This window comes from Rhipicephalus sanguineus, chromosome 8 (assembly GCF_013339695.2).
Source record: "Rhipicephalus sanguineus isolate Rsan-2018 chromosome 8, BIME_Rsan_1.4, whole genome shotgun sequence".
NCBI lineage: Eukaryota > Metazoa > Arthropoda > Arachnida > Ixodida > Ixodidae > Rhipicephalus > Rhipicephalus sanguineus.
Genome location: NC_051183.1, coordinates 37,311,026 through 37,327,159, shown reverse-complemented (window position 1 = coordinate 37,327,159; position 16,134 = coordinate 37,311,026). Strand labels below are relative to the sequence as shown.

Below are 16,134 nucleotides of genomic sequence, written 5' to 3'. Positions count from 1 at the left end.
AATCGCCTCGCATAGCTGGCCTCATAACTGCAATGAATTAAAGACATTTCGTGCGTGTTTTTTTAAAGCAAATGCCTTAAAAATATTTGTTTCAATGTCCAGTGAGGTCCAAGAAATATGGTCCAAAAAAGAAGTGAGCGCCCCAAACTTCATATCAACAATTCTTGGCCAATCCCCCAGTGTGGGTATGAGCCATGCGTAGAGGCACATCATCATCATCATCATCATCATCATTAACTGCATGCTTGTGAGCGCGCCAGCTGCGCATGGACTTCGTTCACTTTGCCTTGCGGGATTCGCGTGAGTGAAATCACTTAAAAAGCACGTGACCACGCTAGCTGCGCGTTTGCACACTTTGTCCACATCGTTTTTGCGCCGTTCGCGTGAGCAGCAGCGCAGTGCGGCCGGGAAGAAGGCTCCGACGCGTGTTCCACACTGGTCCAGCGGCGAAGGCCCTGAGAAGTAGGCATGGTCCAGGCGGGGGTAGAAGGAGAAGAAGAATGGAAGAAAGAAAAATAAAGGGAAAGAAGGATAACAGATTCACTTTCGGTATGCAGATCTCTTACAGCTTCACATACCTCAGCAGCCCGAAAGACGTTACACTCGTTACTTCCGCCTCAGCTGAAGCACCTAAAATTATTGTGGGCTCCAAGTCACTGTGGGTTGAAATTAAATGAAATGGCCGATTCCTTAGCGCGAGCATCGCTGTATGGCCCAATAATACCGACTACCGGTACTTCCGGTAGTCGAATGTATAACGACAACCAGATATAGAAAAGTAGCAATTCGCACTGATTGGATGGAGTCAATAACAACGTGGACGGAATATCAGCACCTAAAATTCCCATGGAAGTCTCAGTGGTGCCAATCTCGACAATCGGAAGTTACGATAACCATCTTTCGATGCTGTGTTCCCCCATTAAACTTATACTTACACAGAGCTGGTCTGACGATATCGCCCCTCTGTCATTTCTGCAAAGAAATAGAAAATATTGAGGATTATTTTTTGTCGTGTCGCAGATATTCACTTATCAAAAAACGTCTTCTCATCACTCCGCTTTCAATGTTAGGCTTAAGCTTAACGACAGAAATTGTACTAAGCTTCGGTGCCATGTGTCTGGTCGTAGTGGACAACACCGATTCTGTAACGGTATCGGCTACGCTTAAAACCCTGGACAGCGGCACGGCAGAGGAGGCTGCTATGGCCCTGGCTATTATACACGCTTCACAATTACCAGCACCGGACGAACCAATTACCGTGGTTACCGATTCACAAACTGCCTGTCGGAACATAGCGAAAGGAATGGTCACACCCTACACACACCGTATCCTGACATCAATACACCCCACTTTGTTACACAGGGTGCGTATCGTCTGGACACCTGGACACGCTTCTCTCCATGGCAATGAACGCGCTAATGCGGTAGCTCGAGAGCTCACAAACCGGGCGCCATCGGAAGAGCTGTCCAACCCAGACGATGCACCGACAGCACCACTCAATTACACTGAAACGCTACAACACTACCGACAAAACCGCATGTACTTCCCACCACCACACAAATCACTCAACCGAGAAGACGCTGTTGCCTGGCGGCAGCTTCACACTAATTCATTCCCCTGCCTTTACATCCTTCATCTCTTCCACCCCACACAATATCCCTCATACTGTCCCTATTGTGGAGCGAGGCCCACGGTGTATCACTGCACCTGGGAATGTCCACAACCACCGGACTGCCGCCCTATTCCTTCACCCTCACAATCCTCTTGGGAGACTGCGCTGACCAGCTCAGAGCCGCAGGAGCAGCGTCGGCTGATCAAGCGGGCACGTGGTGTGGCGCGAGCCAATGGGGCCCTGAACTAAGGGCTCCACCCAACGAGGATAATCCTTGAGGCCTTCACAAATAAAAGTTTTCTCTCTCTCTTCGGTGCCTCAGGCTTGGGATATTGCCACAGGAATGCCTTTGGTGCGGTGTGCAATTTCATTCAAGCTACGAAACGTACACCATTTTAATTCTGAATCCAACAAATATTTGTTAAGTAATTAAAAAAAGGTTAAAATCTAACAAATCTATTCGAAATTGTTCTGATCAGGTTAATACGGCAGTCTGGTCCACCAGCGCCATCGCACTGTCATTGCAGTATTTATTTCATACGGCATCTACTATTCAATTTATCGTTTTATTTATTTTTACCATTCTTCATTTTTCGAATTATGTTCTAAATATTAAACAACAAATTCTTGGCCAGTCCCCCAGAGTGGGTATGTGCCATAGTGTAGATGAAAAACAAACAAACAAATAAACAAAGGGCACCCAGCTCCGCTCTTGTGCTCGACTGCTGACCCGAAGGTCGCGGGATCAAATCCCAGCCGCGGCGCCCGCATTTTCGATGGAGGTGAAAATGCTTGAAGCCTGTGTATTTAGATTTAGGTGCACGTTAAAGAACCCCAGGTGGTCAAAATTTCCGGAGCCGTCCACTACGGCGTATAATCATATCGTGGTTTTGGGGCGCTAAACCCCAACAATTATTATTATAGCTCCGCTCTTCCTTCAGGCGTGGCACCACTAGTGCTAAGCTGCCATAATTTTTTTTTAAATCATGGTTGCTCGCAGTCAGCCCAATCGTTAGTCTTCAGCTTAGGCACGTGGCACGTTCCGATGAGAAAGAAGAAGGTCTTCCGTTCGCCAAGGTAGGCGTCGCTCGCCCTGCTCCCGTTTTCGAGCCAGCGATTTCTCTGCAGGTGAGCCGGCGTCGTCTCTCAGTCTCTTGGTGCTCTCGCTTAAATAAGTTTGAACCGGCCCCTTTAGGAAGCTCTTGAGCAAGCTATGACTGGCTAGCATCTTTGCTTGCCACGTGCCATGCGAGTACCCATAATCTGCCCATAATCTTTCCCGAAAGGCTGCAGTATTGTTCTTAATTGGTAATGTGTTGTAACTGTTTCGCCAACATCTACCATAGCCGGTGACGAAGCAGTCTTCTCGTGACCCGAGGATGACTCACAAGCCTTGGCAGAGCGACGAGTTTGTCCTGTTCGAGGAGCGACAGGCCATCAAGTGCAAGTTCTTCAAGAAGGGCAACTTCACCGTCACGCTCGCTCCGGGCTACCAGGGCATTCCCGAGAACCTCGTCATCAACCTGGTCATGTGGGTGGTGAGTGAAGCGTTCTTCCATTTTCACAGTATTCATCCTATAGCTTTCCTGAACACCAAAGAAAGCTTGGTTTTCGAGCACAGTACACGGATAACCCTTTCCAAAGCTTGTCTTGTACGGCAACTTCCTCGACACATCCCGCAATTCACGAAGGAATAGGAACCTACCCGGAAGCCCGTTCTTGTAAGACAACCCTTAAAAGCAAGAGATGATGATGTCAAGGAAAGAGCGGGGGAGGAGGGGGAGTACGTTATTTGTGCCTTTCAGATGAAGTGTCGTAATTAAAAGATAACGTAAAGCAACAGTGGATTTAAAGATTACCCCAGTTCCATCCAGTGTGAAATCTGCAGAAACGGCAGAGATGCGGCTCTCCTGTGTTTCCCTGGGGATAGTTTTGTGTGACGTTTTGCGATTTTGTGTGGGTGTCTGCATATGCGCGGGAAACGTGTGGCAGCCCTGCCACAATAGCCCTTGCTACAGTGACTTTAGGCCTTATTCACGCTCGAGCTGCCCTTTCCCGTTTCACTGCGTGTCTCTACCAATACGTCCGTGACCGAAGCAGTTACGCCATCTATTAGTGTATTTGCGAACCAGTTTTTGCGGGACGCCTTTAGGCCCTATTCATGCTCGACCCGCCGTTCTGTTTCACTATGAGTCTACCGCTTCGTTCGCGACTGAGGCAGTGACGCCATCTATGGGTGTATTTGGGAACCTGGGCGTGACATGCGACGCGGACACTCACCTGTCGTCAGGCCCAGCTCTAGAAAAGCTCCGTTGTTAAATGAACTGGCCACCGGGGGCGGCCGAACACACAATCTCTGGCGATAAAAATTACAGTGAAAACTGTTATGAGATCACGTAAACAGCCAATTTTGGTGCCTTCGTTGTCCGCCGCCACCGCCGGTGTTCGTAACCGCTATCCCACGAAATAGGAAAAAATGAAATGAGAAAAATATCCAGGATCGGTTGGGATTTGAACCCGGGCGTAGCAGTCGAATGCTCTACCACATAGCCACGTCGGTGCTTGAAACTCCTTCTCAAAAAGAACCTATACAGGCGTCATGTCAGGCAAGGAATCGCGTTAACATGTGTAATATGACGTGGTGGAAGAGTAAAATAACAATCAGGTGTCACACAATGCGAATTGTGCAACGAGTGGGTCGTTCAATGCTTCCAATCCATCACAAAGGACTCAGCCATAATTCCTCGTCATCAGCCACAGCACAAACTAAGTGCACATAATGTCTCACAGATGTGTAGCTGTGGTACCACGCTTCTCCGCAGAATTACGAATGGAATGGTTGGTGCTTCCCTACACTTCACAGGAATTATGATGATTTATGGCGTAGTGGGTACCTTGCAAGTGTACTTGTATTAGTTGCCCCAAGAGAGTTTACGACAGGCTCTAGAAAGGCCGCTCTTCCAGATTTCGCTATGACTGTGCTGCGTGTTGCGTGCAGGCCTGTCGATTTTTTTTTCTGTCAATCTAAGTTTCTAATATTTTCGGCACTTAATCTTTTTTTAAACTACACATAACTTCCCCTATGTTTTCCTCGTCTTCATATTGTTGTTTATCAAATACGGGACGAAGTAAAGGAAAACGTTGGCGGCTGTGAGTTTCGAACCCACGTCCTCACGCGTAGAAGCCGGGTGTCATTCACTGAGCTAAACACCAGTGGTTGCAGAAGGTGAATGTAGTGAATGTGGGTGGACCATTTGTACTTGTGACAGCAGTGTCCTCGTGAAAAGCGCAGCAGCTCACTTGATGGAGATCGTTCAGTCTGCACAGTGGTGTTATGGAGTCATGCTCGTCAGTCATGAAGCCTGTCGCAAAATAAAAAGCAGCGTTTCGGCATGTCGAGCCCGCGTTTCAGAGGAGGAGTGGAGAAGGGGAGTGGGAGCGGAGAGGAGGAAAGGGGGTGTAGAGGGCAAGTGAAGATGGGGATGGGAGAGGGAGCGGAGAGGGGGAAGGGGAGTGGAGAGGTGTGTGGAGAGGGTTTGCGCATGCGCAGTAAGGGTGGTCACGCCGCACACCACCACCACCACCGGTATAAACTCCGCTACAAGATGCTTCGCATCTAATAGTGGGAAATGGGCAGTCTTGGTCGTCACCAGGCACAACACGCAATGATATCTGGGGCTTCACGTGCCAAAACCACGGCATGATTATGGGGTACTCCGTATTTGTGGGCTCCCGAAATTTCATCCATCTCGGGTTCTTCAACGCGCTGACATCGCACGCTACACGGGCCTCTATCATCTCGCCTCCACGAAATGCGACCGCCGTGGCCGGGATCGAACCTTCCGGTCAATAGCCAGACGCTGTAACCACTTTACCACCGCGGCGGACAGTCACAACACGCATCAAGCCACTTGTGTTCTATAAAGGGAAATGACTTCAGACACGTTAAATTGCGGCCAAGTAATTTAATACAGACCGTCATCACTGAATAGCTTGGGAAAACAACTGAAAGGGTATGGTTAAAATAGCGCGAGAATCTTGGAGGTCGCGTGCATCGCCAAAACTCTTGAATATGTTTATATAATTGTGCTTCGTCGTGCCTGCTTAGACATCCTACAGAAATGCACGACAGGAGGACCAAAAAAGAAATGGCTTGCGCGACTTCGACGAACGAAATGGCTGTCCTTGGTTTGAATGTCGCTGGTAATGTCACGGCATAAACCCTTGCTGGAGATCTTGTGGCCGTCCTTGCGCTTGAGGGTGTCCTGAAATCAGTAGTCCTTCACTTTTACTGCTTCTCTAATATTCCTATGTGAAGAAAATGCATTAGAAATGCGCGATATATGAAAACATTAAACTGACAAAGCACGCGGGATTTTAGGCTTTCCCTTCTTTATTTAACGTTACCCAAATTGATCGAAGAGGACAAAATCACTAATTCAGGTGAGTTCGCCCATAATATTAAATAAAATAACCGTACAGTTTCAATTATCTACGTTCTCCCCAAACTAACATATATGTGACGAAAAACGCTTTATTAAAGGGCCCCTCACCAGGTTTGACAATTTTGAGCTGACGCGCACAATGCATACACTGGGCGTTCACGATAACGTCTGCCAAAATTTGCAATGCTACGCGCCGCGGAAATCGGTCAAATTTCAAGGTGAACGCTGCTTGCCCTTCCTCTCGCGGGCGCGCGCTTTAGAGAATGAGGGGATGACGTACATGAGAAAATGGCCCTACGTAGATGCTAGTGCTGTGACGTCGCTCCTCTACGTAGACGACTGTGCTCTGACGTCGCCAACAGTAGCACGTGACGCTGCGATAATTATTTGACACGAGATGTGTAGTTTGTGTAATTTGTTGCTTGAATAGATTAATAAAGAGAAATAATGAGACACACAATGGGAATGTGTGCGTATTTTTCTTTTTTTTTTCGGGAATTGCAGCGAGATGCGGGGGTAATGTGCCTCCATTTTCCATGCGTTCGTGTCCCCGCGGTTAGCGCATCGAGCAGATGCCAGCCCTTGAAACGAAAGTAATGTTCTGGCGCGTTCGATCACTCATTATGCTCATATATTCTACCGCGTCCAAGTAAACGTTAATGCGCCACTGGCTCATGATACGGCCACTATCGTGCCCGTACAAATGTCTAAACTTTCATGCCCGTCCAGCAGAAACAGGCAGTAAACCACAGAGAACGCTGACAAAACACCCACGGCCGCTACATAAAAAAAAGGTAGCGGCCGTGCAACGCCGCTCGCGTGCTCGGGCTGACTCGGGCACGTCATACGCACGTGACCATGCATGTGCATCACGTGTTCATGCGTATGTGTCAAGTGAAGAGGGCAGGGAAGGGATTTGGCTTGCTAAGGCTACACGGGGCGAGTGGCAAGGGTTTGAAACTCGCCTCCTCGCATCATGGTTTCGCGCCGCTACAAATTATTGTTTTTCTCAGCTCGTAATGAACCGATTTGAAAAATTCTTGCGGCACACTGCTCTTCATTCGGCACACAACAACTTCCAGCGTCTAGCTAAAATTTGCTATGTGGCCTGGTGAGGGGCCCTTTAAGCCGGCGATGCTCGACATATTCTATACGCTACATTATTAGAATCTATATTCTAGAAAGGTAAGCACGACTTTAAAAGTAATACCTTCGATAGAATGCACGGAGCTCCCATTTGTAGATACTTCGACGGACCCATGAAAAATTTAGCGCAATATGGATGTTCCAACTAGAATAACATTTTTTGATCTTTTTCTTGTGCAAGTTTTTCACTGAGTTGTCGGAAACAAAAGTGAAGGAGATATTTTAATTGTTGATGTGTAACTGCTGTTGTATTACAGTGATAAAACACATTGTGCGTGAGTAAGACCAAATTGATGTTCAGTATAATAGAAAGTTGGGCAAGTTGGTTTTTTATTCATGATGTAAGGGGGGGGGGGGCGACTATCACGTCACACAAGAAAAGAGGAACACAGAAAAGAGGTATTGTGTGCCTCTTGTGTGCCGTGTTATCCGCACCTGCCTAAATCACAAATTGATGCTAACCACTTCGAAGGCGAGTGACAAACCACCCGCGCCCTGACAGCTTCTGAAATCTCATATTCAATAAAATTGTTTATATAACTTGGTTGTTATTCCAATGACCACGGCGCATAACTAGGGAGTAAAAGTGCCAAGAAGCATACAAATAACCCTTTGAGGATCAAAGACGTACATGTACGTCATCTTTAACAGCCAAATATGATTATTTCATTGCAGCGAAAGAAAAGCCCACAAAGAGAAAATTTGTGGAGGCGACCCTAAGCCTTGACTCAGGTGTCTGCAATGGTACTCGCACCTGGGCATTCGCGTACCCTGATGTATTCCTTGGGTTAATTTTGTTTGACTCAACCTTAACGAAAACAAGCAGATAATAAAGCAAAGGAAGGGTTTCTTTCCTTGGCATCAGTGACACTAACTAATATTGGCTAATACTCCCACGTTTGCATGCACATAAATACCCGATGAAATGGACGAGAGGAAGACAGCCGCAGTAGCTCGATCGGAAGAGCATCGGGTGCCTTATGCAAAGGTTGCAGGTTTGTTCCCGGCCAGTAGTCTTTTCGTCCACTTCACATCCATATCACAATTACGACGATACACGCAAAACAGTACAATTAACTTAGTTTCGAGTACAACTTTAGTTTGAAGTGAGCGCTCGTCTTGTCTAGTTCTTGTATATTTTGTGTGTTTTGCGCTTCCAAGCACCTTCATGGATCAGTACAATTAAGGTCCCCTATATATACCTTACTTGGCTTCATTATCTGCTGGTTTTCATTATGGTTGTGTCAAACAAAGAAAAAAACCTTCAAGATTCTCTTCTTTAACTCATTGGGTAAATTTTGAATTTCGCGCGCTGCCGAAGCAAATCTCAAAGGCCACGTACAAAGAAGCACGTAGTTGAAATCTGCTCCGCCAGGCGCCGCAACGATGCTGCTAATTGGCCCTTACCTTAAATCAAGTTATGCTCCGATATCATATGTATTCAATATATCTCTTAACTTGAATCAGAGCCGCAGATTTTTATTTTCTTTAAGACCCTTTTATGAATACTCGGAAAACCGGAAGTTCTGGACCGGAAGTGCTTGGAAAAGAAACAAGAGGAGTGTCACGTGGTGCGTGTCACTAAAAAATGCCGTGTCAATACGCGCCTGCACGCACGGGATAGCAGTGTTATCAAGTCTCAGTAAGAAAGCTATAGGTACTGCAGTGGTGGTGTTGACAGTTTGTCTTTTGCACGACGCGCCGACAGGTGTGCCTCTTTGAAGCGTCGTTTTCGCTTCAAAGAGGTACATCACCTGGCATCAAGCCACAGATGAACACCTTGATACGTCGTCTGTTTTACGGTGATAATATGCCGCGAACACTCGTTCCCTTTTGTTCGCGGAACAAGGCGTACTCAAAATATTTAGTCAGTAATATAAGCAGCACTTGCTGTTGGGATAGTTGGCGCATCTCAGTATCAGTTGTATCGGGATCTAATGCACCTAATGTTTTGCGTAATCCTCTTGGCATTCTTACCTCCTGTATTTGATCTTTGATTTCGTTCCTTAATCAATTTCCTTCTTTATTTCTTGCTACGTTGCTGTACCGCTGTTACTTCGGGTGCTTTTCTGTTCTTGGTGAAACAAAAGTGTAAAGCCGCCCAATATTTTAAACTGAACGCGCGAGCGTCGACCGCAGAGTCGATAAGCGCCGTATAACGGCGCGCAGCAGCGATATGAACGAGAATACGCGCATGCGCGCAGTGAATAGTCCGGTGCAGCTACGCCTTCCAGGCTGTTCTGCGAAACTGACCCAACCCAACCTGCTTTTTTGGCCTGTTTTTGGCTTGCAGTGGCCGATATCCTTTTTGCTTCGGGGGAGTGCTGCGTGAACCACAGGGAAAAAAACTACTGACGCGCACACCCCGCCCATCTCAAGCGCGACTACTCGACCTTTTCTTTATAACTTGATGGCGGCGTCCAGAAAAGAAAACAAGATGACGATAACGCTGCTCAAAAGAAGCGGGGATGGTGTCCTGTTCCCGGAACAGCCTAGCAGAAGACAGATGCACAGGACTTCTCATAGCGCGCACGTGCATATTCCCGTTCATATCGCCACTGAGCTCCGTTATACGGCGCTTATCGACTCGACGGTCAACGCTCGCGCGTTCAAGGTAGGAAAGTGGACGGCTGTACCTCGACCTAGATCTGTTCATGGGCTCTTTTAAAGAAATGAATGAGCGAATGCTCAGCGCCAGAAAACGACAGCGAGAGAGCACTTACACAAGACGTGCGATCGTTAATTGATCTACATTCGAATCTGAACCAGAATTAGCATTAAAAAACTTGATTCTATATTTCATAGCGAAATGTTAGCGCACGTTACTGCGAGAGAGGACCACACTGGGACTTGATTTTTCGTGTATCCAGCTTTGCACAGCACAGACACGGTGAATAAAAACTCACAGGGTGCCTTATGCGTTCGACTATGGCTTTATGCATTCGGGAGGGCTTTTGCCTTCGACTCGAAGGCGAAAGCCGTCTTCTTTTTCTTCTCAGCCGATGTATTGATTCTATCCCGACACCTCCCGAAAGCTTTCGGCACCTAACGCGGCTTTGCACTGCCTCCAGGATAGGCCCACCTTTGAGCAAGCGACAGTGTCATGTAATGACGTCATCATGTGACGTCGCACATTTTGGCGATATATGACGTCATGGTGACGCCACATGGTGACGTCATTACATGATGATGAGTTTTTGCATCGTTCGTGTTGACGCCGTCGACGCGGGATGCCGACGGCCACCTTTCCCGTTTCATAAGGCATCTATAAGGCTTTCGCCTTAATAAAACATTTACCTGACTCATCATGGTTTTCCCTGACAAGGTACATGGTGACAAAACTGCCGACGTCTTGGGCGGAGGAGATGCAGCCGTCCGGATTTGGCAGCACCGGGACATTCACGGGGGCTATAACGTCCACGATGGTATTTTCCGCTGTAATACAAATAAAATCAAGGCGCATTTACAGGCGTAATGATAGCATATCATTTGCCATTATATGCGCCTAGATGCAGTTGCTTTTAAGATCTGTTTGTACATAGCTAGCTCTAGTTTCAAAATGTGACAGTTGATAAGTTAGGTCAGGGGTCCCAAACTCGTCTAACCTAGCGGGCCGTAGACAAGAAATGCAGTACCGGAAGGGCCAGGACAGTGAAGAAGGTTAGAGCGGGAGGGAAGGGGGGGGGGGGGAAGGGGAAGCAAATCAGGGGAATTTGACGGCTTAAGTGATGAGCCGTGGGGGAAAAAAAGCGTCGCGGGAGCCAACGTTTAGGCAGCAAGACATGTCTTCTTGCCGAAACGTTGACTCCAAAGACACTCCCTTGTGGAAATGTCAATTGGCTGCAGCGACATTTCTTGTTCGACGTTTCTCATGACCTCATAGCGGCGCGCGCAACATGGCTAGTGTCGACGGACTGTGTGTGCCCAATGGCGTTACTTTGCTGAAGAGCTTAGGTTACCCGATGGCTTTACGTGTGGCCGATGGCCTGACGCTGCATTCTTTGCAGAACATTCATCATATGCTTTACAGCCAGCCAACGTGGACTTTAGGTCGTTTAAGTATAGCAGTAGAGTTTTAGTTAGCCCGCACACTTTGCGTTAGCGTGATACCGGATACCGCAGCCGCAAATGTCAGACGCCAGATATTTGGTGCCATCTCGCGGGGCCGAGATGAACTTGGCAAGCACGGAATTGTAATTGCAAAAACCTGGTACATTCTGCTTCTCTGCTCGCCTTAAACTCTCGGCAGCGGCGTATGGCTTGCACTGACGTCACTTAAACCGCCATGTTGGTGCGCTGCATAGTAGGACGCAAGGTTTGTGACGTCGAGTCAATGTTATCATTGCATCACTTCCAAGTTATTTTATTATTGACGCACAGAGGCCAATAATAATGTGGCCACATAGTTATCATATTGAATCAAGTTACGCGCAATGTGATTACGCTGCCTTTACATCATCGAAGCCGCCATGTTGGTGAACCAGTACGTAATGAATCTGCGTCGATGACGTCACGTGCAAGCTATCTATACAGAATGAGTTGCCTTTTTAAACTCGTTTTTCTCAAGGACACTAGGCGAAAACAAAAAAGCGTGTCTATAATTGTGATTGCAAGAAGCGTCACAAGATTTCGATCCCGTCGTCCGGCAGCCCCGTATTCCGTAACTCTTTTTACGAATACCGGAGTACCGGACGAGCTGTAAAAGCCTTCATACAACAGGTGCAACGATGCGGAAGCTATGGAAGTTCAGCCAGCAAGATCTGCGACTACGCGCGAGCGAAGCACGAGCCCGCGCGTGATGCGTCGTGACCGGCTGCAAATGAAACGCCAAGTGAAAACGAGACGCTAAGCGGTCCAGAACAACTTATTGACAACCGTGTAACGGCGTTTGTTTATATGTGAGGCACAAAGCGTCTTCCTTTATTACTCAGCCTAAAGAAGAAAATAAATCATATTAAGGCTGGCAAAATCATTGGACTATTTCTCTTTGCGAATGCATCTACTGCAAGAAGTCTCGATAGCCTCCGCTAAAGCCACTGAAAATGGGGCTTTAGTGTCCTCAGCGTTGCACCTGATGTGTGAAACATAGTAAAATAAGAAAAGTGACTCTTACGGGAAGTCTGGCGAGGTTCTACTGTCCCGTCTGTCTGCTCAGGCATCGTAGAGATGAGTCCTAACTCGTGTTCAACGCGTACCGCACTCTGCCTACAGGCCTCGACGTCGTCGTCACTAACAAATGCGAAACGGAGCTGGCCCACATGGTCTCCGAGCATTCGGGTATAACCCCCTCGCAGCACCGACCTCAGTGTGTCAACGACGTTCAACTCGTTGCGCTCGACGCGGAGGAAGACTTGTGGAAAAGGCGGTATAATGCACAAGAAGATGACGTCGTGTTCCGAGGGCGCGCTCTCGGGATTCGTGGCCATGATGCAGGCGTAGATCCTTCCGAGTTTGTCGACCTTGGCGCTCGTGGCGTGGCATCCCTGACGTCGCAGAGCGGTCGCCAGGAGCTCGTGGAGAACGAACCTGCCGGTCCAAGCGGTGCCCGAGGCGTCCGCCTTGTAAGATCGCCAGGACCACCACGAGGGCAGCGCTCGACGCTGCGCGAGGCAGCAGTAGAGCCAGGCGATGCAAAAGACGCGGGCGTCTCGCGATTCGAAGGCCTTCAGCGCTAGTCGAATCGAGTTGATCGCCTGCCTCTTCGAGACGCCTCCCAGATCCGGTAGCCACCACAGTTCTGTTTCGTTGAGACGCGCGACCGCCTTCTGTGACATCAGGTTCAGCACGCAGCACAGCTCTTCCAGGTCTTTGTCGGACATTTCGATCGGTGTAAGATGGCTCGGGCGAACTATTTGGTTTAGCAGCAGCGGTCGTCGAAGACACCAGTCTCTGTCGCAGTCCTTTCCTGCATGTGTCGAATGGGGCGCCGACGGCGTTCACAAATAGCTTGCGGTTTACGTCATTGAAGCCACCTTGCTCCAGCACCAGCACGATTGGTGGCCGGATCAGTGACGTCACGTCACAGCGTTTCTAGAACCAATTCAGCTTCACAGCGCCTCTCGGGAATCGGCACAAGCGGCCGACGCGAGAACTTAAGGCGCTACTGTTCCATTTTGCTGCACCAGGCACCGCGAGGTGAGACAGGGGAGTGAAACTTCCTATACCTTCCATGGAACGCGATATTCGCTCGCAGCGCCAGACGAACACCTGGTGTTTGGGGGCGGTGCTAAAACATGGCGGCGCATTGCAGATGGCGTCCCCCATGTTTGCGCATTGCGCAAACATGGGGGGCGCCATCTTGATGAGGACTGAGGATCCGAGTGGCGGGGGGAGCGATTTAGCGCCAAATTCAATTGAGATGCACCAGCAAGCCAAACTGAGCGAGTGGAAGGTATTCAGATGGCGAGCGCGCGACCGTCTTCCTGTTGCGCAACCCGCCACATGATCAAAACGACAATCGTTGCGTTCTGATTGATGATGGTTTGACCATCCACCTATTTTCGCACCACTTATTCTAAGTAAGACTGCGTTTTTGTTTACGTGTACACATAAATTAGACAGAAATAAAGAGCATAGCTTGTTTGAATCTTTTATTGCCTAAGCGTACCATTCATACAGTAAAAAACACAACACAAAAACAAAAGCAGACAATCAGAATGTAATAAATAAATTACGCACGTGTATGCTCAATTAAATTACACAGCTACTGCTGCAACCGTATCCTGATATGCCGTGCAAGCGTAGAAAAACAAAACGAGCAGCATGTAGATCGTACCTTTCGCCCGCCGCGGATCCGAAAGAATTTTATGCCGGTACGGCGTGAAGAATTTTGACACCGCTCAGCACAGCACGATTTGTGATAACGGCGCGAATACATTCATGCGTCTGTTTCGCTCAAGCTTGCAAGGGTTTTGCCACTTTCGCTGAAACAAACTTTACAGTGGTAAAAGCGGCCTTTGGGACACCGTAAGCCGCAGCATACACGGGCGCGTGAGAAAAACGCCCCTTTTTCGCCGTGAGAGATAACACGGTGCAGTTCCCGTTTTCCACTCCGGGTGGCGCTCGTATTTTCACAATTCCGAACGGCAACCTTTCCGTTCACTTGCGTATTAAAAACACCGGAGTTAACAAGTAAACTGGTAATAAATATAAAATGGAACAAGAACGTTCATTTATGCTTGTAGGTATAGTACAGCCCCCAAACATTAGGATCGCTGCGGTCACGGGACAGAAAAACCGCGAAGACGCAAGTAGTAGCCACTCGCGACGCATAACGCCTTTCGCCCTGCTACCAGGGGGATGAAACTTCGATGTTTTTCTGTCCCTTGACCGCAGCGATCCTAGTGTTTGGGGGCTGTACTACTATCGAGCATAAATGAAGGTTGTTGTTCCATTTTATATTTATTACCAGGTTACTTAATAAATCCCGAGTTTTTAACGCGCATGTGAACTTAAAGGTTGCAGTTCAAGTTTGCGAAAATACGAGCGCCACCCGGAGTGGAAAACGGGAACTGCGCCGTCTTATCTCTCGCCACGAAAAGGGGGCGTTTTTTGTCGCGCGCCCATGTATGCTACGCCCTACCGTGTCCCAAAGGCCGCTTTTACTACCGTAAAGTTTGTTTCAGAAAAACTGGCGAAACCCTTGCAAGCTTCAGCGAAACAGACGCATGAATGGATTCGCGCCGTCATCACAAATCGTGCTGTGCTGAGTGGTGTCGAAATTCTTCACGCCACACCGGCATAAAATTCTTTCGGATGCCGACGGACGAAAGGTACCATCTGCATGCTGCTCGTTTTGTTTTCCTACGATTGCACGGCATATCAGGATGCGGTTGCAGCAGTAGTTGTGTAATTTAACTGAGCATACACGTACATGATTTATTTATTACATTCTGATTGTCTGCTTTGCGGCTTGAATTATACTGTATACTTGAATTTACTGTATGAATGGTACGTTTAGGCAATAAAGCATTCAAATAAACTCTGCTCTTTATTCTTATCTCATTTCTGTGTACACGTAAACAAAAACAAAGTCTTACTTAGAATAAGTGGTGCCAAAATAGGTGGATGGGCAAACCTTCATCAATGAGAACGCAACGATTGCCGTTTAGATCATGTGGCGGGTTTCGCAACAGGAAGAAGGTCGCGCACTCGCTATCTGAATACTTTCCACTCATTCAATTTGACCTGCTGGTGCCTCCCAATTGAATTTGGCGATAAATCGCCCCCCTTCCCTGCCACTCGAATCCTGTCCTCATCAAGATGGCGTCCCACAGTGCGTGTCTGCAATGCGCCGCCATGTTTTAGTACCGCCCCCAAACACCAGGTGTTCTTCCGGCGCTGCGAGCGAATATCGCGTTCCATGGACGGTATAGGAAGTTTCACTCCCCTGCTGCTACTTCCTTGCGTGATTGTGTATGGTAATCGCTTGGGAAGCAGATCTTTCAATTATGCGTGTGACAGGCGAAACCACTGAAGAATGCCATCTTGTTTCGCGCGTGCTTGCACGAGCGGCTACGAAAGGGACGCTGGTCGTCACTTCTTCAAAGTCCAGCGGAAGCATACAAGAAACGTCTAGATATTCTAAACGTTGAACGCGAAACACTCGAGAATATGGGAACCAACTTCACTCATGCTCGCCTAACCGAGCTTACGGAATCTATAGTCGGGCTACCTTCATCAGTCGTCGTTCGGTTTGTACACCTTTGTTAAGTAAGTGGAAACCATAGTGTGTTCTAGAAACGTTGCCCGTCTTTGCGCGGTTTTTAGTGTTTGAGGCTTTACATATCAGTAGTATCGGAAGCGCATGCGTGAGCCAGCCTTCGACTAAGTTGTATAAAGAAGAACGAAATAACTAAACAATCATCCGTCGCATCGACCCGTAAGTGTTTCTGATTGACAAAGCCACCATGCCTAAGTATGCGCAGATAT

At 48.1% G+C, this 16,134-nt stretch overlaps 1 protein-coding gene across 4 annotated transcripts in view; it reads left to right on the top strand.

Annotated features, from left to right (window-relative positions):
* Positions 1–2,646: 2,646 nt before the first annotated feature.
* The window catches only part of LOC119401734 (calcium permeable stress-gated cation channel 1), a 37,930-nt gene continuing 24,442 nt past the window's right edge, over positions 2,647–16,134 (top strand). Inside the window, exons 1-2 of one of the 4 annotated variants that reach the window (XM_037668674.2) lie at positions 2,647–2,740; positions 2,991–3,150. In XM_037668674.2, the coding sequence (XP_037524602.1) occupies positions 2,992–3,150 (159 nt within the window). In that variant the 5' untranslated portion in view covers positions 2,647–2,740; position 2,991. Of the gene's footprint in view, positions 2,741–2,969; positions 3,151–16,134 lie in introns of those variants that run through there. The other 3 variants (XM_037668676.2, XM_037668673.2, XM_037668677.2) reach the window with 3 other exon arrangements.